Source organism: Pollachius pollachius (genome assembly GCF_949987615.1).
Source record: "Pollachius pollachius genome assembly, chromosome: 12".
Lineage (NCBI taxonomy): Eukaryota > Metazoa > Chordata > Actinopteri > Gadiformes > Gadidae > Pollachius > Pollachius pollachius.
The window spans coordinates 16,426,208-16,452,202 of NC_136945.1; the positions used below are offsets into that span (position 1 = coordinate 16,426,208).

The 25,995-nt window shown below is 43.8% G+C and overlaps 3 protein-coding genes across 6 annotated transcripts; all 3 read right to left on the reverse strand.

Annotated features, from left to right (window-relative positions):
• Nucleotides 1–74: 74 nt before the first annotated feature.
• LOC307083642 (msx2-interacting protein) lies at nucleotides 75–17,071 on the reverse strand. Of its 3 annotated transcripts, none has more exons than XM_079747585.1 (15): nucleotides 16,876–17,071; nucleotides 15,396–15,710; nucleotides 12,159–12,635; nucleotides 11,202–11,359; nucleotides 10,826–11,026; nucleotides 10,569–10,714; nucleotides 10,348–10,473; nucleotides 10,106–10,219; nucleotides 9,900–10,013; nucleotides 9,665–9,765; nucleotides 2,145–9,513; nucleotides 1,966–2,034; nucleotides 1,662–1,856; nucleotides 1,403–1,561; nucleotides 75–1,205 (listed from the first exon to the last, which is right to left on the reverse strand). In XM_079747585.1, exons 1-15 carry the CDS (start codon nucleotides 16,956–16,958, stop codon nucleotides 1,074–1,076), a joined length of 9,759 nt encoding a protein of 3,252 aa, XP_079603711.1. In that variant the 5' UTR covers nucleotides 16,959–17,071; the 3' UTR covers nucleotides 75–1,073. The 3 variants fall into 3 exon arrangements, with proteins under 3 accessions (XP_079603711.1, XP_079603710.1, XP_079603712.1); XM_079747584.1 differs by having other exon boundaries at nucleotides 10,569–10,720; XM_079747586.1 differs by lacking the exons at nucleotides 15,396–15,710; nucleotides 16,876–17,071 and adding an exon at nucleotides 13,744–15,377 and having other exon boundaries at nucleotides 10,569–10,720.
• Nucleotides 17,072–17,766: 695 nt separating this feature from the next.
• fblim1 (filamin binding LIM protein 1) lies at nucleotides 17,767–21,480 on the reverse strand. Of its 2 annotated transcripts, none has more exons than XM_079748409.1 (8): nucleotides 21,354–21,480; nucleotides 20,583–20,914; nucleotides 20,338–20,483; nucleotides 19,445–19,532; nucleotides 19,172–19,341; nucleotides 18,885–19,063; nucleotides 18,527–18,647; nucleotides 17,767–18,265 (listed from the first exon to the last, which is right to left on the reverse strand). In XM_079748409.1, exons 2-8 carry the CDS (start codon nucleotides 20,908–20,910, stop codon nucleotides 18,161–18,163), a joined length of 1,137 nt encoding a protein of 378 aa, XP_079604535.1. In that variant the 5' UTR covers nucleotides 20,911–20,914; nucleotides 21,354–21,480; the 3' UTR covers nucleotides 17,767–18,160. The 2 variants fall into 2 exon arrangements, with proteins under 2 accessions (XP_079604535.1, XP_079604534.1); XM_079748408.1 differs by having other exon boundaries at nucleotides 19,445–19,538.
• A 1,903-nt stretch (nucleotides 21,481–23,383) lies between these two features.
• LOC307084236 (transmembrane protein 82-like) lies at nucleotides 23,384–25,700 on the reverse strand (the record flags this gene model as incomplete). Its single annotated transcript, XM_079748523.1, has 6 exons — nucleotides 23,384–23,488; nucleotides 24,084–24,268; nucleotides 24,502–24,925; nucleotides 25,093–25,285; nucleotides 25,441–25,513; nucleotides 25,619–25,700. The coding sequence occupies 6 exons, from the start codon at nucleotides 25,698–25,700 to the stop codon at nucleotides 23,384–23,386; spliced, it is 1,062 nt and encodes a 353-aa protein (XP_079604649.1).
• Nucleotides 25,701–25,995: the final 295 nt, after the last annotated feature.

Sequence of the window (25,995 nt, forward strand, 5' to 3'; positions counted from 1 at the left end):
AAATAATGATCCAAATCTTTAATACACACCTTCTAAAAGTGTCAAATTTTAATCTGGAATTTTGTTAAATTTCACTTTATGTACATTTTATACAAGATCCAGCACAAAACATTCATGAAATAAAAGATTGCAACTTAATATTCAAGTTTTCTGGATCTTTTTTTTTTATTTCGAGTTACAAAATGTGAAGTGCCATCAGCAAACTCCGGGAGTCTGCCAACCTTCTTTGTGTTACAAGTATTTACACCCCAAAAATCAACAATATCCCTCAACAATTTCACACTTCCTGCATGTCCACAAGGTGAAGTGTCCTGGCATCAGGCTGTCCAAGATCCACTTTGAAGCTTTAAATATTTAAAATATTTACAATGTCCAGTATGCCAAAACTCCCAAATCAAACTAGCTTGTTCGACGCAAAGGCAGATCCAAGAGCTTCGTCTGCTTCAGTAGTGTGATGAGGAAACAGCAGATCTGGTTCAATGAAAAGGAGCGGTTTAATGGACATGGTCCTCTTTTCAAGAAATCATAGATTAAGAAGTGAATTCTTCCTCTTGTGAAAAAGGAAAGGCTGGACAAGGAAGTGTGCACATAATTACTGTACTTAAAAAATACACCTTGAAATGTCTATTTAGCCATCGCAATGCAACGGCCCCCATGATCATTGTGTGGAGAACTGAACCAGACAATCATCGAAAGACAAAAAAAAAAAAAAAAAAAAGGCCACCCAGTTAGTCACTCATTCTTCCTGTTTAAATGTCCTGAATTATTGTCCTTCAGAGTATCTGACATAAAAAATAAAACTCCCAATAAATACAGATACAGCAGAGAACTTGTCCGGTAGGGTCCATCCCCCGAGTGCCTCTGAGGAGAACATAGTTACCAGAGAGCAGTCAATCCAAAATGATATGGGGAAAAAACAAAGGTTTTGTTATATAGGGGATTTCCTCCCCCCCACCCCCCCACAAAACAATGTCCAATAGGGTCCAGGAAAACGATTCAGAATATTCCCTTTCTTTTCCTGAGGCTCACTGTGGATGTCATCTGAAGACCAAACTCATGCCAGCCAAGGAGTTTCACACAGAGGTGATGACAATCATGAGGTGGGGAGAGATGCTGAAGATCCGGTTCAGGAGGTCAGGAGCGAGCTGGGACAAGTGGCTTTCCGAAAATTCACACGGAGGGAAAATCTGCAATACATAGGCAGGCTGCAAGGAGAAGGACAGTCAATTTATTATTTATTATATTATTTATTTTTTACTTTGATTTGACAGAAAATTATAGATACCAAAGAACTATAATGTTATATCTGCCAACTACATAAGCCTAACAAAAAGCTACATTCTCTCCTGAAAGCACAAATAATAATGGTACATTATTTAGGACAGATAACGTAGACACTTGCCTGATTGGAGCCTGGGTTGGGGATATTAATGATACCAGCGGCCAACTTGGCCTGTAAGTAGTTAATAAAAGCAGCCTTAAGAGCCTGGGTCTGGTTCAAAACATCCTCTTGGTCTCGTCCACACGGCAGAGCGAGGAGAAGGCAAAAGTCTGAGTCTCCCTGATGAAGACGAAAGAGGAATCAGTTTCGTGCATTATGCATTCCATTTACAAAGGATTATACATTAATGAGTAGAATTATGGCTCAGAGGGCAAAGTACCGTCATTCTTCTGGCTACACTCTCGAGCTGAGACGCCTCTAATCTCATCCTCTGGACAATTCGGAGCAAGGCACCTCCCTCTTGCAGTGGCAATGATCGATGAGCCAGCGCCTTGTTTCCACACACAAAATGGAGCTGGACAGCAGCAGTGTCGTTCTTTAGTGCCAGCAGACCTTGCCACACAATTGGGTATTTCTGAGAAGGAAGAAAAAAGGAAGAACATGAGACACGGCTTGTTTTTCTGTCAAAAACCTAGCTCTGGTTTGTATTTGATTAATCATTCATTGCACTCGTTCTCCCTTACCGTGAGCAGCTGCACCATGTTGACAGGCTGGGTCATCTTGCCGTCTTGTTTGGCTTGGTGGTCTGTACCCTGTGGAATACAAGAGATTTGTTTAGGAATACATTTAAGAAAAGACACTCTTTTGAAACATCAAAAATAAAAATTGCCAGGACGAGTTAAATCACCGAGCATGAACGTACCATTGCGGGCATAATGGTCACCGGTGACTGGTTGAGAACAGCAGGAGACGTCTCTGGCATCTGCTGATGGATGCTTCTTGGGTTTGCGTACATTCCTGCATACTCATTGAAAGAACCACTAGATGCTGGTGGAATGAGCTGAACTCTCTGGGGAGACGCTATGGCTGAGCCGGGCGGTCGAATTCCCATGACCGAGTCCTTTGCATGAGGAGAGTGTGGCCTCTTTGACTCCAATGACTTTGCAACATCCTTCTCAGACACACCTTTCAACACGTGTGCTCTGGGAGATAATGATAAGGGGATGTTGGAGGACGTGGAAGAAGGGGGCAGAGAGTCTTGTATGTGTCCACCGTGTTGGTCCGGGGCTGTGCGCTCCCCCTGTTGGTGTATGTGCACACGCATGTCCCTCGGTGCCATGTACGTATCCAACGGGAGGCCTCCGCGTAAGGAACCCGCCTGAATAGATTCTGCCTTCAGCTGGGTCACAGACTGTCGACCAGCCATCTGGAGGAACCGGCGGGCTTCTTCCTGTTCTCCCTCGTGGCCCCTGACCGAGCCAGGGTTGACCTTGAGGACCATGTCTCTGCTGACCGCCTGTGGGGAGGTGGGCCGCTGCTGCAGGGAACCGGACCAAGGGGAGCCCAGAGGCTCAGCATGGATGCCAAAGTTCATCACAGAGAGGGGCGGAGTATTGACCCGGACGTCTTGAACAAGATGTGCCATCGGAAGTGCTTGGCTGACGTGACTCGGATGAGGAGACATCCTTCCTAATCCCCCGTGGGAACTGTGGGGGGGCATGATGACAGACTGCTCTTGGTGATGCACATACTGCTGCATTGGCGCAATGCCAGAAGGCAACATGACCGGAATACCTTTGGGTGATGAGGAGCCAATGGGTGAGGACACTTTAGGAAATGGGGAGTGAGGGTTGCGTGGAGACCTGGGTTCAGGTTTGGCTCCACCGAGGTGAGAAGGAGCTCCAGAAGTAGAGGTCACAAATCCAACATGATTGCCTGGAGGAGAGGGCAAGTGTGGACTAATTGCCGGACTAATGGCAGAGGGCCAAGAGGTTTTAGCACCATCGGCACTGTGAGAATCTGTGGCTTCCACTTTCTTTTGATGTTTCATAAGCACATACTCTGGATGATGGTAATTCATTCCTTGCTGGTTACCAACCGCTTGTGGAAGACGCTTCACGACACCTTGCGGACCAGACTGGTAAACAGAGTCCATCTTTTCCAAACCGGTGTTTTCTTGTTTGATAGAGGCGGACTGCGTCTTTCCAGAATGTCCGTGTTCACTCAATATTGGTGGCCCCTTCTGAGCACTTGTCTGGGAATGGCCATACAACTCCTGCTTAATCTGGGGCATTGAAACCAACTGCTGAGATTCAATATCAACGGCGGTTGCTTGCGGAATCTGGCTGATTTTCGCACTTATCCGCTGCGGCCCCTCTATTTTCTGCCCGGAGTGGCTCAACACTACCACGCCTTCTGAGGTATTAACTCTTAAGCCTGGGCTGGATCCAGTGCTTAGATTGGTGCTCTCAACAATGAAGCGCCCTGCACTGCCGCCCTCCTCACCAACAGATGGCCCTTGATATGACCCACCATCATCAATACTGGGCCTATAAATTTGCTTGGAGACGGCTATGTCCACACAGGGATTCCCAGCAGTCATGTTAATCTTCTCCTCAGTTTCAGGTGGATTGCAAACACGACTAATAACAGAAGTGGCAGTGGATGCAATAACAGATATCACAGACTTAGACTCAGGAGATAGGAGGGAGGCTGGCTGTCTGACAACTGGTTGAGCTGGGGTAAGCATTCTATGATCAGGTAATGGACACTTATTGAGCATGGCACTTGATTGGGTGGTAGGTTCCGATGGTTTGTCTCGGGGGGTTGGTAGATTACTAGTTATAGTTGAACTGCCTTGCCGGGGCATATTTTTGGGCTTCATAAGAATCTGCCGCAAATCACTAGTACCATGATCAGTATCCATGTTTTCGGGCTCTGGGGTTAATGACTGGTTTGGATGGTTTACCAATGCTGTCGCAGGCAAGACTGGTGCAAGTGCAACTGCTATGTCTTTAGGCGTGTTATGCCAATCCGGGGGGGAAACAGGCATGCGATTTGTTTGAATGGGCCTGATATTTGGGCGGCTGGGAGAAGGAGAAAGGGAGGGAGAGATGTTTTCAGGTAGCTGCTGTGGAGGTTTGGGGCCAATGGGACTCTTGGACTGGGGGCAGACAGATTTCAGCTCTGGAAGCTGCTCTATGGAGGATGATTCTGTCTTTGCTTTATCTTCCGACGCCTTGTTAATAGAAGATTCCGGCTCTGGCTTCCAAGTAGTGGCAGTAATGACAGCTGCAGTAGCTGATGATGGTGGTGGAGGTGGTTGTGGTGTCACTTCAGGAAGAGTCTTAAGTTTAGAGGCTGTAGAATCTGATGAAACACATGGTGATTCTTCAGGTAACGATTGTCTTTCCTTAGCATCTTTTTTGACGGGTTTCTGGGCCTTTGATCGTTTAGGTGTTTTAGGTCTTCCCTTGGTGCCTTTCTTGGGTGTATGCAGAAGGGACTCTTCAGGCAAAGCAGATGTTTCCATTTCAGTTTCATCATCCTTTTCTGGTGGAATAACGACTTGCAGCTCTGGTTCTGAATCTACATCAGCATCAATAACTGGTGCTGTTGGAGGTAAGCCTGCTGCGATATCCTCTGCGGTTATAGAATCAATTGCAGCCATAAGTTCGGTCTCACTTGCTGGGTTTGATGGCTTTTGATCTTCTGGGTCACTTTTAACTTCAGGTGGTACAATTGGTGGAGTTGGCGGCTTTGCCGGCAATGCAGAACCTGTAAGTTTAGCAATATTTTCCACCGCCTGGGCCAACTCTAACTCTTGAGTAAGAAAACTTTTCGCGGCATCCTGAGGTGTCTTTTCTGAGGCAGCTTCGTCGCCATCAATATCGCCAGGGACTTTGCTGGAACTATTAGGCTCTGAAGGTGGATCAGTATGATCACCTTCAGCCTTTTTAGAAGAATCTTCTTGATTACTATTTTCTTCATCTCCCAACTGTAACAAGTTTTTTACCTCAGTGACATTAAGACTTATTTTTAGGTTTTTGAGGACTGGAGACTTTGGAGCACGTGTCAACTTGGTTTTACCTTTGGCAACCTTATCCTTCTCGAATGGGACTTTCTCCTCAGACACTGGAGATGCAGACTTTTTCTTGATTGTTTTTTCTTCAAAGACCTTGTCTACTGCATTTTCGTCTTTACATATTGGTCTTTCAGAATTTTCTGCACATTGTTGGTCTTGGTCCTCCTTTTTTGGGTTAACCTTCAAAGGATCTTTAAGTGGACTTGATTCCTCCAGAGCCAAGGGTTCTTCATCCATGGATTCAATTTCCTGATGTTCTTCAGGCAGCATGGTTTTCTCCTCCTTCCTACTTTCTTTGGATTCCGTTGCCACCATGGATACTTGACTTGAACACTTTGTGCTGGACGGAGAATGTTTACCTTTTGTCATTTTGGGGATCTTCTCGCCACTTTCAGATTCATTCGAGTCATTTTCTTTAGCATCGTTTTTTGACCGATCACCCTTTGACGCTGTAGCATCTTCAGTTTGCTTACGAGGACGACCTCGCTTGGAGTTGCCTGGTACATTCCGGTTTACCGTTTCCTGTTTTGGCTCCTGTTCTGCATTATGCTGTATAGTTGCATCTTTATCCCCAGCCCGCTTACGTCCAGAGCGTGGCGATTCAGGTATTTCCTTTCCGGTTCGCACTGAAGCATCCTCTTCGACAGGAGTGGCATAAACCGATTTCACATTTCTGCGCACTCTAGTTCTGCTCGGTGGATGGTCTGGAACGCTATCAGAATCTGTGGCAGAAATGGGAGACTTGGCACTGGACTTGAGCTCTGAACCGCTTTTAGAGGAGTCACCTCTTGGTGAGGACCCACGTTTCAGTTTTTCCTTGTCAATTCGCTCACTCTTCCGAGTTGCTAGTTTTTCACTATTTGAGGCAGAGGCGGCAGCAACTGGAGAAACATGAACAGGAGATTGTTTATGTTTTCTACTCTTTATTTCTCTTCCTCTCTGTTCTTTCTGAGGTGGAGATGTCGGTTCCTCATGTTCATCAGTATCAGGCAACACCATTTTATTTACTGGAAATGTGTTTTCCGTGTCATCGGTTTTAAGACATTGAGGAGCCACTTCATTCGATACAGACATATCCTCTACAAGGGTGGGTACTCTTGGACTTATGGCTTCAGACATATCCATCTGTGAGGTTTCGAGATCCATCTCTTGCTCAGAACTGCTAACAAACTCTTCTTGAGCATCACTATTAGATGGTTGTTCCATACACGGAGGTTGTACATCTCCAATAATATCAGCTTTTTCTGGGGGTGATGGCTTGACTTTCTGCACTGGATGACTGGACTCTAGAGCTGCTGGAATCTGAATATTTGCATCTTTTGGGACCTCTGTTGGTGTATGGTGTGTGGGCTCAAGATTTTCCTTCTCTTCTTTAATTAAAGATAGAGGGGCTGATGGCTCTAAAGGTGGACTAACCACAACACATTTCTCCTCTATTGGAGATATTTCATTGGGTGTAGACTGAGGAATAATAATAGTTAGAGGACGTGGCTCAGTAGGGCTTATGGGTTTAATCTCTGGCTCCACAGCAGGTTCAGACATTTTGGGAGAAGGCAAAGCATGTGGCTGTGGTTCAGGTGCTTTTTCGATTTTAGACTCTTTTTGGAGACTCTCTTCCTCCTTCACTACTGGTTGAATTTGTTCTTTCCCTTTCTGTTGTGATCTCGTGAGCTCCAAAAAACGACTACGGAAAAGGACTGCTGGCTCAGAATCATCCAGAGTTCCCTGCTGAGCAGCTTGTGCATTTAACCCATGCTCAGGTTCCTCGTGCTTACGTTCCAGGTGTTTAAGTCTTCTGGAGTCCTGCTCAAAGATTGAGCTGTGAAGGAAACGTGAGGCAAACAGTTCCCTGCGTTCTTGTTCGGGTTTTGGCTCCTCCTTCCTATCATCTAGTTTGTCTTCAGAGCCACTACGAATCTTTTTCTTTTTCATATACCAGGAGGGTTTAGGCAGGGGTGTTGATTCTACTTTTTCAGTATCTTTTCTGGTGGGTAAACCAGCCAAGGTGGATTCATAGTCCAGGAAGGACCAGTTTTCATCTCTAGACGAAGACAGGGATTTTGCACGATCCAAAAGAGCTTGTGTATCTGATGTAATCGTCTTAGAAAATGAGTAGAACTTATTCCTTTCAAGATTAGCTACTTTGGGATCTGAAATTCTGTCAACCCTCAGCCTTTCAGAAAATGGCATTGACGGTGATGGCATAGGAGAATGGGGTTTGTGCTCTTTATCCTCTTCAGAATCTGACCGCACTTCCCCAGGTTCCAAGTCATGCCAAACACCATCCTCGCGTTTTCGGTTGTGAATGTTTTTACTTATACTTCTAGAGAAGTTCAAATCAGGTAATATTTCCTGCTTGACTCTGCTCTCCCATCGCTTTTGTTGCTCTTCTTCAATACTGAGGGAAGGGGTGTTGGGCTTATGTGGTATCTGCGTGGTATGAGTCTGCTTGAGTGATAACTCTAGGTCTGAGTGAATCTTATCACTAATACTAGGCTCTTTCTGTTGAGGGTGTTCCACAGATGCCTCATCTGGATGGTGTGGAGAATGATGAAAACCTGGAGAGGCAGTGTTGGACCAATCTGGCTCTTCAGTTTTCGGACGGAAAATCCTGTAAACACGCTCCTTCTTAATACTTGCATCGTTGTCGAATTGGTCTATTTTCTTGTTAACTTTATGCGAAGGGAAAGTGTCGGTGACGTCTTCGGGTGGTTTACCAACTTCGTGTACAAGACTCCGGTGGTCAAGGTCGTCCATTTCACCTCCTAGTGGACTGTCAGGTTTATCTGATTTGTCGAAGTCCTGCTGTTGCTGCTGCTGGAGGAGCCTCCTATTTTGCTCCATTTGTTTGCGGTAACTTTGAGAATGGTCGATATCTACATGCTCTTCCCTGTCCTTGGTGCCTTTTTCAACGTCATCAGTTTGATATTTGAAACCTGGAAGTTCTGGGTCTCTGGTGCTTCCTTGGTCCATATGACCCTCGTGTGAGAACCTCCTGGATGCATTATGCCCTTGGTGTTGCTTCGAGTCCAGTACATCCACAAGTGCCTCTGATGGTTCCCTCGGTCCGCTGGCTTCTTCTTGTCCTTCCTTCTGAATGCCAAGAAATGCATGCTTTTCGATTTTGATTCTTGAATCTCTGCGCTCAGAATCTTTATGTTGTTTATCCCCGTCCATGTCTTTTAAAGATGCAGAACTAGCTGAATTATCTGGGTGATTTCCATCTTCGTCGTCTAGCCTACTCCTCTTATGTCTAATGGGCCTCCCGCTGGCATCAGCAAAGCGTCGCTTTCTTGCGGCCAAGCGATCTGAATCTACTGATGATTCTTTCACATCATTGACACTTTCGGATTTTACGTGTTTTTTGCCTCGACTCTTCCCATCTCCATCTGAATCGCCTACTGCCAATTCAGTTCTTTCACTTTTAATAGTTTCAGCTGGGGTAACCGTTGTCAAAGGATTTGAACTGAGTGGGTCACTTTCCACCTTAAACTTTGGACGCTCAGTGGCATCTTGCACTGATCCTGTTCCCCTTTCAGACGTCACATCAAACCCAGCCTCAGGCTCCGCCTCGAGTGAAGGGTCACAAGGGGACTGGGCCTTGGGCTTCCTTGATTTAGGCTTGTCTCCTTTGTCTTTTTCCGCTTTATCTTTTCTTCTGGCACGCTTGCCCTTCTCAGCGCTGGCTAAACGATCCGCTGTGGCATTCTTATCAGTCTTGTCGCCCTTGGAGCCATGCTCCAATGGGGTCTTGTCCGATTTCTCAAAATGTGGCGGCGAGAGGGAGCTGGCGCTGCCGCTACGCTCTGAGGACTGGCTGTAGACCCGTCGCTCCGAGTCTCTGTGCGCACGCTCGGACGGTGAGGGGGAAACGGTGGGTGTGATGGGTCGCCGGGGATGGGAAGGGCTCCACCTGCCGCGGTCTGCCTCAAAGCGCTCACGCTCCCTCTCTCGCTCTCTTTGAATGTAGGTGTATTTCCGGATATCCTGCTCAAAGGGGTCTCTAAAGTCCCGGTATTCCCTGGGGTCTTCGTGGTAGCGAGGGTCAAAGGGCTCGCCCGGGAAGTGTTCCAGGTCTGGGAAACGCTCTCGGCTACGAGCGGGGTATTCCCGGCGAGCATCTTCGGGATAGAGCCCAGGTGTCCGCACACTCTCATAGTAAGCCCTCTCTGCTGTGAACTCATGATAGGGAGGTCTGCGTTCCTCTCTGCGGAAAGAAAAGCCAAAAAAAATATTCAAGGGATGCATGGGCGGACATGCGCTGAAAATGTTAGCGCATATTTAATCGTTGCAATAACAATTATCTGAACGCAATTAATCAGTTGAAAAATTTTTTTTTTAATTAATGAAAAATGTACCGTCGCTCGGGTGGAATTTCGTAGAAGTCTCTGATATCTTGCCCCGAGGACTGCATTGACCGATAGAAAGCCATCTGACTCTCTTGACTGGCAAAATCAACCTATTTTAAAAGAAAAATTAAACAAAGATCAGATAAAATATACACGATTTACACATAGTAATAACCATCTATATCTACATAGGGAGATATTGAGGTAAAGATGGATAGATATAGAGGAACATTTAAATTATTACCTTTATTTTATTACCACCAATCTTCCAGCCTTTGGTCTCTCTAACAGCAGCTTGGGCAAAGTCTGTGTTGTTATACAAGATAAGGGCCATCCCTTTCAATCGATCAAACAACACCTGAAAGACACATTGGTTAAACATTAATACCACATCAAGATTGCTTTTTCCATCAAGTTAAGAAAATAAGGGCAGTTCAAATATATATTCACCTTAACGACATGTCCGTAGCGACAGAAATGCCTTGTCAAGTACTGCTCTGTGATGTTTGAGGCCAGACCATCGAGCCAGACACATGTGGTGGGCATACTCTTCCCAAAGCCAAGCTAAAAGGGGAATCAAAAAAAAGTTAAAAAACTAAACCTATACACACACACACACATATATAAAATTACAATTTGGTTCACAATGTATAGACTTGGACTTGGTAGACTTGTACCATTGCTTCCTTTACCTTGAGCCTGTTGCTTCCCAGGTATTCTCCATCCATCTTCTTGATAGCTTTACACACACTGGCAATGTCGGAATACTGGACAAAGGCATACTGAGGCACCCCGTTAACTTTTTTTATGTCTATGTCCTGCATGAGAAAAAGAAAGGAATAAGTGGTTTTAATGTGACCCATTCCAATCTTAAACTCACGCTGCCAACTCCTCTACTTTTACAGTTACTTACCACAATTTCACCAAAGCGTTGAAATATGTCGAGCAGTTGTTGATAACTAGTGGTCTTTTCTAGATTGCCTATGAACAGGGTCCTTGTTGCCTTCGGGTGGAACTCATCAATCCGTCCATCTAAAGGCCTAAACTCGTTTTCGCTCTCTGTTTCTGAAAAGAATGAAGGGGTCAATTAAAAGTGATGCAGTAAAGGTTACGTTTCAGCCCGAAAATCTTGTTTCCCCAATTTCAGTGAAAAAAAATGTGATAACGCACCAGGCCCATTCCAGGCAGTGACCTCAATGAGCATGCCAAAGAAGAGCTTTCCTTTGGATACAGTAAGGGCTTTCTCTTGATCCTCCTGCTGTCTGAAGAAAACTAGTCCATAACGGTCTTCAGTGGCTCCATGGATCTGCACCGATGTCACTTTTCCATGCTTCTTGAACTCATGGAAGAGTCCATCTTTTAAGCTTGTATCTAAAGTTCAGGAAAATAACATTTGCATTAGACGCATGTTCAATATAGACAACAGAGGACAAGTACAAATATTATGAAGAAACTATTACTGATATAAAGACCAGTCCTAGAAAGTACACAGAGGACTAGAAAGTAATCTTTCTGGCACATGCCTTGCATAGCTGTTCAAACATACCTGTGGAGCGCACTGGCAGGTTTTGCACTTTGATTCCAAAGCTTCTACGAGGCTCTTCTGAATCTAGACCCATAGAAGACTGAGGAGGAGCATGCGCTGCAGACGACTGAACAGAACGTGCACGTGAACCGTCACTTGAGCTGCTGTTTGAGTCGCTGCTGCAAAATGGGACAAGGAATAGGAAAACTTGAAGAACTGAATACAATACATTTTTTTTCCTTTAAACGTGGTAATATGTCTCATGATGGTGAACATAGTATTCTATGCACTTTAGTCACGGTTACTAAAATAATACCAGATTTTAGAAATAAAAAATTGTGTAAAATCTTTTTGCCAGTCTCCCCAAAACACTGAAATCAAAATGCAGGTTACAGTCTTTTCGTGACCCGAGGTTCCTGTAAGTATTTTCCTGATCGTTGCCATGTGTGGAGCTCTGCCTGGGAAGTAGTTGACTGCAGTGTCTGAGAGCAAGTTAAGCTTCTCTGTCACCTATAGTATAACCCTGTGGTGTGTGAAGTTCTGTCTGAGCAGCACTTATTTTGATGTCAGCATCCGAATGAGGGTTAAGCTTCTCAGTATAACGCCATGGTCTGTGGCCATTTCATAGACAACATTCTCATTACGACGTTCATACCCAACAAGGGTACTAAATAATTTACAAAGTTGCTGTAGCTCGTAACCATGGGGATAACACACCCCCTCCTTCCTGGAACTCTCGGCCGAAAACACTTTCTTTTTTTAAATCTCAGTATTTGAATTCCAGCTGAAACAGTGGGTTCAATTGCTCTTGAATAAAAGGATGGATGGAGATAGGCCACACATTCAGAACAATTTCTTAAACGATACATGTTTGGCATGTCTTGACAGCTGAATTGAGATCAGTGGGTGGGCAGAATCTGGTACAACAGATTTAAAACATGAAAAAGTAAAAGAAGGATAATAAAAAGCATGTCCAACCTGCCACTGCCTGTGCTGCTGGTGCTGCTGACTGAATCAGAGCTCGACGATCGGCTCCTGGACCGAGAATGTGGCCCTCTCCCAGGAGACAGGGGAGCTCGTTTAGGTGAGTGAGGGGCTTTCGGGGCCTGTCCCGTGCTCCGCTGTGGGGAAGGGTGTCTCGACTGCGACGAATGAGAGGATCTGCTGCGACGGTGATGGTAAGTCCTGTCCACCCGTCGGCCTCTGTCGTCTCTGTAAAGGTCCCGCCGTGCTGTGCTGGTGAGTGTGAACGGGTCTCGGATCCTAGACTCAAAATGCGGATCCGTTGCCTCAAAGCCTGGACCCATAGCACTGCTCCCAGGGCCGGTGGCAGCGAACATAGTACGATCACGGTAATAGTCAGGGTTGTAGTGGCGCGGTCTATCAAAAGTGCCACTTCGTTCATGGTGTCCATACGGGCTGTGATCATACGCACGCTCTCTGGTTTCTGAACTTCTGTAAAAAGAAAACAGGAATACAAAAAGAAACCAAACAGGAAGTATTATTTTGATTGGAACAGAACAGAAAAACATTTTCTTGTCATTGTTTTACAGTTTACGGCAATATCAAATAAAAGCTATGATATAACTAACACTAACAATAAATAACAAACTGGGTACATTTGTCCTTTATTTGACAATAGTTAATTCTTTGTGTACTTTCGTCAGCCCGGGTAGGATGCCGATCTTCAAAACCTGTATAAACTGTAAACTGTATCGTCTCTCTTGCAAGTCACCCATGTGAAATGTGTTAGCTAAGCAAATATCAAAAAGGTTTATTATCCAACTATTACAGGGATAAGCACAAAAGCACCACAATGTTCTCGTCATTTAGAATGTGGATTTTTATGTTGGTAAAAAATATGTATGTATATTGGATATATATCGTTTCCTATAAGAATGTGTGATCCTAAATAAATAGTTGCAATCAAATTCTACTGCTATGACTGTTACTGGGAATATCCACCGAAATAGTCAAGGTACAAAGGAAGAATTCAAGATAAGTTAATTTCAAAAACCCACCTGGTGGAAAGGGTACAAGGGACTACCTTTGCACCTCTATGTATTTTATGTACTCTACCTAGAATTATCTTTAAAATATGTAGACTGAGGCTACAGTAGGTGATATTAAATAGTTATTGTAGTGCAATTATGAACCTCAATGCCTGAGGACTTTCGGATCATAAATAAGTTAATGTCGACTGTGTCACTTCAAGTATCTACAGGTTCAGACCAGATCCAGACATTCAAATGGGAACACCATTTGCAATGTAAATGTGGATCAGAATAATGCATTTTGAATGTCACTGAATTCGGATATAGTTCTAAATGTCCTTAATCCAATTGTGAACGGGGGACTTGGTGTATTTGACTATCAAAACAAAGCACAGCCAAAGCAAGAGCGACAGAGCGTGAGATGGTTAGAGAGACCTAAGATTAGAAGTTACCGAAGAAGCATTCTAAACCAAACAAACACGATTACCCTAGGAGCAAAGCGGACTTTAGGGACAGAGAAATGGTGCAAAGTTAGAGGAAAAAGATGCGTAGGGCAGAACAATACCAACCTTTTTGAAAGAAGTTACTGAACCTAATCCAAATAAAATCTAGGTGGTCAGATTTGAGAGCCCGAATAAAAAAACAGAAGTGGAAAAATCGTACTGTATGTAATCTTCCAGTATCGGGTACCAGGCTGAAACGTTGATGTATAATCCACAATTGACAATTACTTAGCATCTTCATTGGATGGAAAAGGGGAAACAAAACCAAAGATATGGAAATCTCTAATGAATTTCAGTGTGTGTAAAAAATACATGATTAATTTGGATATAATAAAGATGTGAATAAAAAAAAGGAGATGGGTTGAACTTCAGTGTAGTTCACTGCTAGTTCCGAGTAGCGTGTGCGGTAAATTCTCAGCCCAATAAGAATATACATCCACCTAGGTCAGTCTTGACTTCCAGTATGGGAAAATGGTCCAATTAGCTTTCACTTTTAACCAAAAGAAAAAATATTCCAATCAGTACTATTCCCATGCTGTTAAATAGAATGTGAGATTGAAAGCAATTAAAAGACTCTGATCATCACTATTTTTCTAATAACTCCTGCTCATAGTGCGTATTCCAGAATGTTAAGGATGCTATCCACTGTGTTGATCTTCCGATTTCATCTGGGGCAATGGCGGTCTTAGACGATTCAAATTAACTTCACAGCTGGTCTTCAATTTGGTTTGCTTGTTTCTTCAGTTGGCCTTTCTTCCATCTCATATGAAACCTGACAGCTAATTCCAGAGTTTAGTAGAGTAATCCATAAGGATGGAGGTTACATCTATCCATACTACGATCCACATCCATACATCCATATTGAATATATCCTAGAGCATACATCCACACTGGATCTTCAACCGTCTTCATGGCCATTAATATGAAAAAAATATCTCCACACGTTTGAAGTGATGGTACAGTAGATGATCCAGGTTCTTGCCGCATCTTCTGGGCATAGGATCCAAACTCCCCCATTTAGGTCAAATACATTGAAAACCGTACCTTATGTTTAAATGCCCAACATCACCTAGGTAATAAACACTATTGCCTTTGCTACGGTACTTTACCAGTGGAACTTCTTACATCCATGGGAATAAACCTTTTAATCCATGAATATGTGTATCCAGAGTTGAAGAGCTGGTCCAACCCCAGACGGTAAAAAAAAAAAACACCTTCTACCCCCTGAGCTGCAAGGTCCTGTAGGGTCCTTGTGTTACTGACTTTAACCTGACTGGACTTGTCAAAAGAAAAATATCCTTCGACGGTGATCACTTACTTCCAGTTCTCAGCGCTTCCATATGAAAATCTCCGATAGATCCAGTAATGTGCGAAAAGTTGAAAAAACATCCAAAAATATCCCCAGGATAGGTTCCCTCAAAATGCAATTAATCCGAAACTCACCAGTATATTCCGTTTTGGTGTAATATCCAAACTGGAAGCCATACATTCAATGAATTTACCTTACCAAATGACATCTACGCAATAATTTACTTAGGTCCCATGGGCCAGGAAAGTTGATTAGGATGAAAGGTGGAACGTTGCCTAGATTACCCGTCTTTAGCCCCAGAGGCATATTACTCCTCTGCTCTCTAATAACCCAACTATGTGATCATTATGCAACACTCATCTGATACTTAGATTCCCCTGGACTTAACGGGGAGACCATGTCCACTTACCCATCTATTCTCCGCTCATAACGTCCCTCTCTGGTGTGGAGGGACAATGGGGGGCCAAACACTGGACCAACTGTCCCCCTAGAGAATCCTGTAACGTCTCGACTGCTTGAAGGTGGGTTGTCTTCAAGGCCCCGCACAGCACTAGGCACTGAACCAGGTTCATTGTAGTCCGTTCGGAGATCCCTATCTCCCATCTTGTTGACCGCATTGTGAGCTTTTTGAGCACTTTTGATATCCACAAAATCCACAAAGGCTGCAACACCGCCCTCCGATCCTCGCTTCCGCAGGACCTTCACACTTTCAACACGCCCATACCTGGGAGAAAATGATAGACACAGGAATTGTATATATAACCAGTTAAAAAAACAATACACATTTGTTAATCATTCTACCTGCACACAAACTTAGTGCATGCACTGTGTAAACTCTGGAATCTGACATTGCATTTCAACAATAGTAACAGTAAAGTCATGCTGTAAGACATGCATTACATTTAACAAGTCACCAAAACATTCCTACACATATTTTAAATTCAACAGGACTTTTTAAAACACAAAACCTGACGACGCAGATCACTGATCAATTGTAGTTTAAACAAAATATTGGATTTCCGCCTATGTTTAAGAAATCTTGATGTAGAAGGCAAGATAATCAAAGTAATGACAGTGTGATATGAGTCTTGTATATCATTTATATGTACACATGAGTCCTTTGCTAACTTAGCAAACTTTGAGTAATTAGTCAAATTGGGCTGGCTTATTTTCACATAGGCCACCAGAAAAGAGAACGGCACGCCACTCTCGAAATATAATAACTACAACAAAACAATTCCGGGTTGACCCTACGTTAATGTGTCATAGCAGTGGTAACTAAATGAAACCTTTTCAAACTGAAGTTGCCTTGCAACAGCTATCAGGCACTAGCCTTAGCCCCCCCTTGCACAACCTCATAGCTTCATAACTGCATTTCCTATAGAATATCAACAACTATGTATATATTAGGGCAAAAGGACTGGGAACACTCGCAACGTGTCCGTTTGCAATCAAACTGTGAAGTAATGGTGATTTGGACCGACCGATGTAAACGGAGAATGTGGCTGTTGACACAAGCAAGTGCCTTGAGAGCTACTAGCCGCTAGCCACACAACGTAGCTCGACTTTCTGAACATGGAAACGACTTCAGCCTTCCGACAAAATGGTTGGTCGGCAGACAGCTAGCTAAAGCTAGCTAGCGCTGCACGCCAAAGTTCACCAAACTAGGATATCAATATCGATGTCAAAACGTTTGGCGCACCAGGTATCATGTGCCAAACGCTACGATATTATACATTGGATGTAGCAAAGGTAAACATAAGAACGATACTTCCCAACTCGAACGGTAGCTACTTGTGTTAACTTGATGAAGGAGCTAACGATAATGCTAGCTGGCTAGCGCTGAGCCCTGAGCGCGCTGCGCTGAGGATCCCTCTTGCATAACCTACCGTTTAAAATGTTCCACTATTTTCTCCTCTCGAACGTGTTCGGGTAAATTTCCCACCCAAAGGTGCCTGGTTTCCCGAACCATCTTTAGCTATATTTTCCTGTTTGTACACATAGGCTCTGGCACGTTTGAATTCCCGGTCGGTCGGGAGGTCCGCTTCACAAAATGAACGACGACAGCTCCGTGTATGTGTGTGTGTTGTGGGCCTGGTCGCCTGGCCGCGGATCCCCGCTCTGTCTGCTTCGCTCCGCGGTCGCGAGCAACAAGCGCGGGTTCCCAGATTGACTTCCCCTATTTTGCGCGTACTCGACAAGCAGCGTAGCGCAGAAGTCGATGACATTTTTAGAGCGACGTCGGTTGTTTTTCTTTTTACGGGCATGCCTATTTCTAGGAACAATGTACAGTGATGTAGATCATTATGATTAAGGATCCCACCACACGTGAAGGGGATAATTGATACACATGCAATATACATTTTAAAATGTTGTCATGTATAAAACAATTATAACCATTTAAGATACGAGCAAAAAAAAACCTAGGTTGGACAAGATGATCATTTAGGTTTAAGTACAAAATATGATCAACCTTATCGGCTTATGTTTGTGAATGATTGTTTCGCTCTGTATGTCTTATTTTTTTAATCAATTGACGAAGGCTATGTTTATTTGAGTTGTATCACTATCAAAGGATAAGCTGGTGGACCTAGGAAGCGCGAATGGCTGTTCAAAGTTGTAAGCATTAGCATAGTTAGTTCATTTTAGATAAGTAGTAGTTATAAAAGAGAGAGAAGAGACTTCTGCATTCGGGAACAAGCTCTTCTCGGCTATGCCTATAAACTTATATTTGGTTTGAATACCCACGATCAATAAAAGTTTGAAAATAAACTCATGCATACAGAAAATATATATTAGTTTATTTTTTTATACAAAAGAATACCATGATTGTGATATATTCGTAAGAATGTAAAAAATTACAATAAAAACAATGCTGTACATTTTACCATAGTGTTTTGCATAATTGTTGAATAAATATATCTGGTGCATTGTGTAATGAAATAAACAGTGCAAAATTATAAAGTATAGGCCTAATGAAAGCATTTATATATTGTATTCTAAATTGTTCATTTTGGTCAAATAACCATTATCATTTCATTTTGGTCAAAAGGTTTCCATTTCAAGTTCCAGTCTTAAAACGCACAAGACAAGTCATTCACCTTTTCTTTTTTTTAACCAGCATTATGGTTACTTTCTTATTGGTCACTCCTTGTTTATGATTTTATGTTATTGCTAGGCAGAAACCAGGCTCAGATGACAGTCTTTGCAAAGCATCCTCCCATCCAAGGGATGGCACCCATGTTCATTCGGATCAGGAGAGAGCTGGATGGCACAGATCTACAGAAAACAGTCAACAAAAATATATATATATTCACAAGGTAGGGGCAATAACATACAAGACAATTAACAAATGATTCTACTTATATATATAAGGAGAATCATAAACAAAATAAGGTGCATTATATAAGGAGCATTATAACAAAACTACATGATAATTGATTTTATTTATTTCAAGATAATTCAGAAAACAATATCCAGTGTCTTTTGGGTACAAGACAGGGCATCTTGTAGCGTAGACATGGCTGAACAGTTACCTACCTCACAACGGTAGCAGTCCTCATGGAAAGAGTTGCCCTGGCATTCTACAGTGTAGCTATCGGTACCGTCTTCTTTGGGAATGATCAGCTGCTTACAGGCACTACACTGGGGGGCGTATTTTCTTTACAGACCAGAACACAACAAATGGTTATATTTCACACTCACAACATCCCTTTTTATTTGGTGTCTTATAATCTGTATTTATTTTGAATTCATTAGTTATAATGTAATTAAAGCCTTTCCAATTACCTCCCTTTTTCAATATGTGCCAATGCATATCTCGTGCAATATTGTAAAATACAGTATCATAAAACACAATCGAAACTAGTGTGTACTGAAATGTGCTTGTGGCGGTTACCTGTAGTAGTCCTGTATGCAGTAGACTTCGCCAACCTCTCCCTGAGCAAATCTTTGCTCTCCAATTTGCTGATAACATGTTGCACATGTGAAGCATGCAGGATGGTACGTACGCTCCAGTGCACGAATCACAAGGTCTTTGATTGTGTCACCACACGCCCAGCAAAGCTCCAAACTGGCCTGATATATAAAAATGGGATTAAAAACCACAACCATTTCAATAAAGACTTGGTGGTATTTTCTTGACTGACGTGTAACCAACCAAACAATGCGGTAAGTGATCCTCACCTGGTAGCATTCCTCACACAGTGGGATTCCAGCTTTGTTGTAGTACAGTTTACCTGCCAGTGGGGTCTGACACTGTCTACATTGGAAACAACTGTCGTGGTAGGTCCTGTTTAAAGCCTCTATGGCAGGTTCAGCGAGAGCCACTGTCTTCCTACAGAATCCGCACAGCTCTGGAAGGAGCATTACCATAAAAACAATCAAGACAGGATCAACAGCCAAACATGTGTGTCTTGTGAAGAGGGACTGACCCGACAGGTTTTAATGCATTGTTACCGTTACTCTCCAGAATGCCGTCCACCTCAATGGGTGGGGTCCGATAGGACTGTTGGCCTGAATCGTCTCCACTAGATGGGGTCCTTTTCTGTTGCTTGAATGTATGATGAATGACTGGTTAATGACAAATGTATGACGAGTAACTGGTTACTGACACATTGAGCTGTGGATCGCCACGTCCCATTAATTATTTCACAATCAAAGATGGAGCACCGTAATACTGCAAAGTACTAAATACTGAAAGGTGAAATAATAACATTGCAAGACATTCTGCAAGCTTATTAAATCAACATTGCTGTGTACTTTTTTTTTTAAAATAGCTTTTAACCTTAAAAGCCATGGACTTACAATGCTGTTATGTAGAGCTGGCCACACATAAACTAAGCAGTGTCTTTCTACATTTTGATAAACAAATATCTTTATTAATATTAAATTAAAATCCATTTCAAATACATAAACATTGAGTGCTAAATATATAACCCCTGTTATGAAGGAAAGGCTGTGTGTATCCAACATTTCTTCCATAGCACTACATTGTAGTCAAAAGGTCTGGTTGATTGTTTTGCTTGTCAATGAAAAGTGCACGTATTGTTGCTATGCATTGTTTCGAGAAAACTCGTATAACCAGAATAAATATTGGTGCTGAGTGTTATTCGAAAGACAGCTGTTTTTCTAGGGTTTTTTTTGTAGATTCTCCAGTAATCCCTTTTGCAGATGATCCAATGCAGTCACTGCCCAACATGAAACGGCCACTATGACTTCGTAAAAAGCAGTGAGCTATAATAATTCACCCCCAAAAAATGTCAAGAGAAATGAAAATCAGCAGATCATTTAAAAATAAGGAACACACAGAAATAAACGGAGATGCACTGCCAAATGAGAGTGTGCCATACCTGACTTATCTGACTTAGTGGGTGAGCGGGTGTTGAGGGCTGAGGGGAGAATCCCTCTTGGTGAGATGCAAGCACAGCGAGGTACACATCATCATCTTCAGAGGGCTTTGGAGACAGCTGTGCAGGAGGGGGTACGGGAATGTGCTCTGTTGGGGTTTGAGAATATTTATACATATTTAACTTTTACATGTTACTTGTACAGCAAAACGTATGTTCCCCCCGAGCGCTCCAAGTTTCCCGGTTACCTTCTGGCAGGCTGTCCTTGTGCAGCCCTGCTGGTCTCATGTATGGGTCAGTGGGACCGGGGTCTGACCCACTGGTCGCTGCAGGCGCCGTACCCCCGCTGGGCCTGAGCTCAGACGGGCTGCTGTCTTTCCGGTGTCTTTGGCTGGCCGGTCGGAAGCCGTCACCGCCGCGGGGCTCCACGCGCACGGCGGCCTGCTGCTGGTCCCTGGCCGGGGCCCGGTGGGTCTGGAGAGTGTGCTGGGGCTTGGTCAGTGTGGCTCTGTACGGAGGAGCCAGCGTGATGAACACAGAAGATACCATTCTCTTTGGTTGGGTTGCCGACGCCATGGTCCTGTGTACACGGGTAGAGCAGAAAAGCCTTGTAAAACACACAATCCTCAGGGCCTTTGAATGAGTCGCACTACACAGACACGTAGATCCGGGGCAGTGTCTGACATGGACGCCGAAGGGGGTGAACCCCTAACTGCAGGGGTCACTGCAGCAAGTCTGGCATGGTGGTATACATGGTTTGTGTGAGGCAAGGTTATATACCTGCTTACACATCTGGCCAATGTTAGCTTTTCAGGAGAAATACAAACTGTAAGCTTGTGTGAATGAGTATACAAAGTTTAAAACACACGCACGCACACACACAACAAACAGGAAGAGAGAAAGAGAGCTCTCAACTTCAAGCAAAGATGGGTTAACAACCATACAATAACCATTGGTTTGAATCATCTGGATTCTGTTTTATCCACTCAGAGTCAAAGCCGTTACATGCCATTACATACCAGTAATGTGAGCCGATGTTAGATTTTCCTCTCCTTTCGTTTCCCACTGTATCCAAACACTTCTGGTTTGGTTGTGTGTTTTCCCTCCTAGGCCGACAGAGTACTATTACTGTGGTGGAAAGGACTGCTATCTACAAAAAGCCACTCCTTTTCCTTCTGTAGAGCCCTCCCCAACTCTCTTCTACTGACCCCTCCTCCCTCCCTGGCTGACTGACAATACCTCTCTCCAGCCGTAAAAGGTGAACAGTTAATCTTTCGCACAGTGCAGTAAAAGCATGACACATGAAAACGGTATGAGAATCTTAGGCAGGCAAACACATAGCCTGTTAAAAAAAAAAAAAAAGCTCTGCAATAAGCTGTTGTGCAATAAATCATGTCTATGTAGTCCACAACCGTAATCAAATAAAAAAATCAGATAAGGCAGCGTTTATGTGTACTAAGGAACCCACAAGCACACAAACCAACACACATTTATGTCTTCATAGCCAACAGGATGTGACTGTACCTGCCTTTTCCAACAACAATCTAGCAAAACCTCTCTCGTTTTTTTCTCTTCTCTTTTCTGTTCCTCTCTCACTCTATTGTTCTGTCTGGCTTATTTTCTCTACCTCCCTCATTGCTTTTTTTTCTCTTTCAATTCTGCATTTCTCCCTTTCCTTTTTTTCACCTCCCACCACAATTCATCACTTAGTTCTCAAGCATGACTCTTTATCAGTATCACATGCATCGCTTTTGTTTTGTCTTTCTGCCCTACAACAGGGACATTCAACAGGCGGGCCATCACAAAAAAAAGCATTATCATATTATGGATCCTAACTCCGGACCAACCTTTGAGCTCAAACTGTAAATGGACAGCCCTATTGTAGTGCAGTGAATCGTGGTATTGTGCAAGGGAAGATGGTGGTTGTAAGAGCAAAATGTGCAGGGAAAATAACGGGCAGTGGCCGAGTGGGAGAGCAACCAAACATCTGCTTTATTTAGTTTAAAGTCCTGCACTGAATGGTTTAGTTCTGCTGATTAGCACATATTTTTATTGCAGCATTGTTTTTACTTTTTTTTTTAACTTTAACCAACTACTTCTCAGAGCTTCTCCTACAGTTTGGATCCAGTGTGAGAGGCACTTGGAAGTCCATGTGTGACACACACAGATCAATAAATACATAGATTAAACAATTTAAAAAAAATCAATTGCTTTTAAAGGGAGAAATGGTAAAGAATTGGGGAGTGGGTAGTGGGCGAGGGGTCGCGGGGGAGAGAGGGTTAACCGGAGAAGGGGGGAAACAGGATAGAGGGAAGGGACGGTGGCGGGAAGGGGGAGGTTCGGGGCTCTGTGTTGTTCCAGGGTCTAGAGGAATGGAATGCTGCAGTGATGTCACGGCTGCAGGAGGGGGCATGCCTAATAATGACACAATCCCAACAGTTCTCCATGCCCTTCCCCCCATAACTCCAGGTTTCATCTGCCTCTCGGAGAAAAGGGAAGACAGGAGCAGTGTCTTCACGTTTCACGACGTATGTCAAGTATCGGTCGAAAAACCAACATGTATTCGTTTATGGCCAAAGGGGTATAACAATGGGGATTTGTAACTCAAGGTCAAACTGTGGAAAATAGAAGAAAGGGCGTGAAATGAACCATCAAACTGAACAAAAGAATCGTTGCGCATGTGTGTAAAAGTTCATGAGCTCTCGGTTCGAGTCAAGAAAACCATGTTGTAGGGACAACCCATATGCCACATTTGTTCTCATGCACTCCATTATCAAACGGCAATATAAAAGTAATTTGCTGGAAGATTAAAACTGAAAGAGTAAGAAGCATTGGGATTTTGTTTAAAAGTAATGTGTATTAGCAAAGCCACTCATTGCTCCAAACAATAGGGAGAAATACAAATAAGTGTGTCACTCCAGAGCAAAAGGCTAAATATAATAATACAAACAGAAGTGTTATTTGTTCACATTCCATGTGACAAAAAATGTTTGAACAGTGAGGTAGACAAGATCCGTCTCAGCCCATCTCCAAAAAGCTAGGTGCGTGTCTACGAGCCGTCTGATGGTATCTTGGGTGCCCAGCCCTTTGCTGAGCTTGAGGATCTGGAGTTATAGTTTCGTGGATGAATGTCTTTGTCGTCGTCTTCTTCCTCCTGAAGGAACAAGAACAACAAGAGAAAAACAAGAGAGAGAAGCATTACGCTCATTGCGATTGTATGTTTTGTCCCAGAAACCAGAGGACAGCGACCATGGGCGCAGATCCTGGGGGAAGTGGTCCCCCCCAAAATAAAATATTTTACGAAAAGTACGAAAATATATATTTAATAGAGCCATCTCCACTTTTTAAATAATTCCCTCATAAACAAATTTAAAAGGTTTTGTTAATGCCCCCCCCTATGTGTCCTTCTCAGTGGTCCTGAACTATTATTTATACCATTTGTGCACTATACCTCAAAGCCTATTTTCAGAGAATGAATGGTGCTGCATTTGTAGATGTGTGGCTCTGTAAAATAGGTCAATATAAGTGATAGCCTGAAAGTGATTCATGAACATATATATCAAGCTCCTTTTAAGGGCTGCGTCTCTGTTACAGCAGATCATTTGATATACGTTTGGGCTAATACTGATGTCCCAATATACTCCATGTTTGCTTCCATGTCTGTGGTCCCCCTCCCCCTTTGTTGTAATGAGATCTGCCCCCTCGACAGGGACAGTAAGAGAGAAAGGGCTGTAGTGGTCTGCGCAGACCTTTAACAGAGCCGCGATGAGGTCCTGGGAGGACAGCAGACACACGGCTTCCCCGAGGAACGCGATGAGGACCTGGAGCACGTCGGACCAGTGGCCCACGGTCATCATGAGCACGGTCAGGGATCCCAGGCGCAGGACCACCGAGCGCAGCAGAACCTCCAGCCCAGAGTGCCGCTGGCGCTCCTCTGAAAGAGGGCCAAATTGGGGAGAAGAATACGAAAAAGGGTATTAAAGAAAAGTATCTACCTCTGGCAAATGCATATTAGAACCCACCAGCACACGCACGCACGCATGCACGCACACACACACACACACACACACACACACACATAAAAGCTAACACACATGAACACACACACACACAGACACACACACACACACACACACACACACACCAGGCAATGAATGTAACGCTCACCATCACCTTGGATGTATGCCACCAGCATAGCATAGCATAGAGTCAGAGGTGTCCACAACTTCAGAGCACCCGTCAGAGACAGGAAGTGGTCATACACGGTGGATATGGCGGCGAAAGACGCTACGGCGAAGGCCAGGATGACGCCCCTTTGCAGAGAGGCTAGAATGGAGTGTCCAGAGGTGAGGAGGCTAATGCATTTGCCACAGTAGCGTTCTTTGCTGTGCAGCGGGTACAGTTTTTCAACATGCTTCCACAAACTTTGGCAGATCCTGGCCAGTGCCCAGCTGAGGCCTGCCGCCAGCAGTAGGCCTAAAGTGCTGTTTACCGCCCCCTGCTGGAGAAAGCCGAGAGTGGCGGTGAGGCAGCAGCCCAGGGAGAACTGACACTGCACCAGGAGCAGCTGGGGGCCTCTGCTGGAACTGTCCTGGTGACACGCAGAGGGGAGCGGGTTGCAGTTTTTAAATATTATAAATAAATAAAATATATGTATTTCAAAGTGAACAGTGTTACAGATGAACTCTGATATGCCTTAAGTGTATGTAAACAAAGCCTTAACTTCCAACACACGTTGCCATGTTAGTATGAACGCACCTGTCCTGCGGTGATCCCTGCCGATGCTGCCCGGAGACAGAACTCCAGGATTATCAGCGAGGAGACGCGCGGGCCCACCTGGGACAGCAGGGCGGCCAGGCACCAGTAATGTACCGCTGTCCTCCACTGTTCTAGCAGAGGTCTGCCTCCAGAGGAAGACTTCTGTGTCTTATCTTTTCCCCCATCAGAATCACTATTCACAGAGAGAACCAACGCTTTAGTAGTTCACCGCCAGAATTACTTTTCACAGAGAACAAACGCATTAAACATCATGATCAACCAAAACATGATGTCGTTTCGAGGAAAATGTCAGTCCAAAAAACGATTGGACTAAAATGTAACACTGACCTGCATGCTTGGAGGAAGAAATACACTCTCATCACATTACAGAGGACTGTGATTCCACATGCGCCCACCACACCTACACAGATTATAAAGCCCCCAGGATGCAAGGTTAATATCCTACTGTAAAGCTTATAACTTAAATAGTTAACGCCTTTTATGATTGATAACAGGTCTAACTTACCTTGGATAAAAGTATCGATTGAAATTGAATGAAAAGGCAACAATTCAAAAGCGCCCACAAATAGGGAGAAAGGGGAAAACATTATTTCCTTGCGGTATGCGATCACACAGTACTTTACGACAAAAGTCACACAATAGACACGAGTATGAGAATTGCGCTAGGTCCAACATCCTTCGGAATAGATTTGACATGCTATCTCGGTCCGCTTCCATGCTTGAATTCCAAAGGTCAGACACACATAGGTTGTTACCCTATTCATTTCCTGATGAACGACACTCCTCTCCAATGATTACTAGGCAAATAAAGATGCTCCATTGATTCGTTTTTTCCGTGTAAGACCTATAGTATAAAATATACATTTTTGTTCCTTTGTGTTT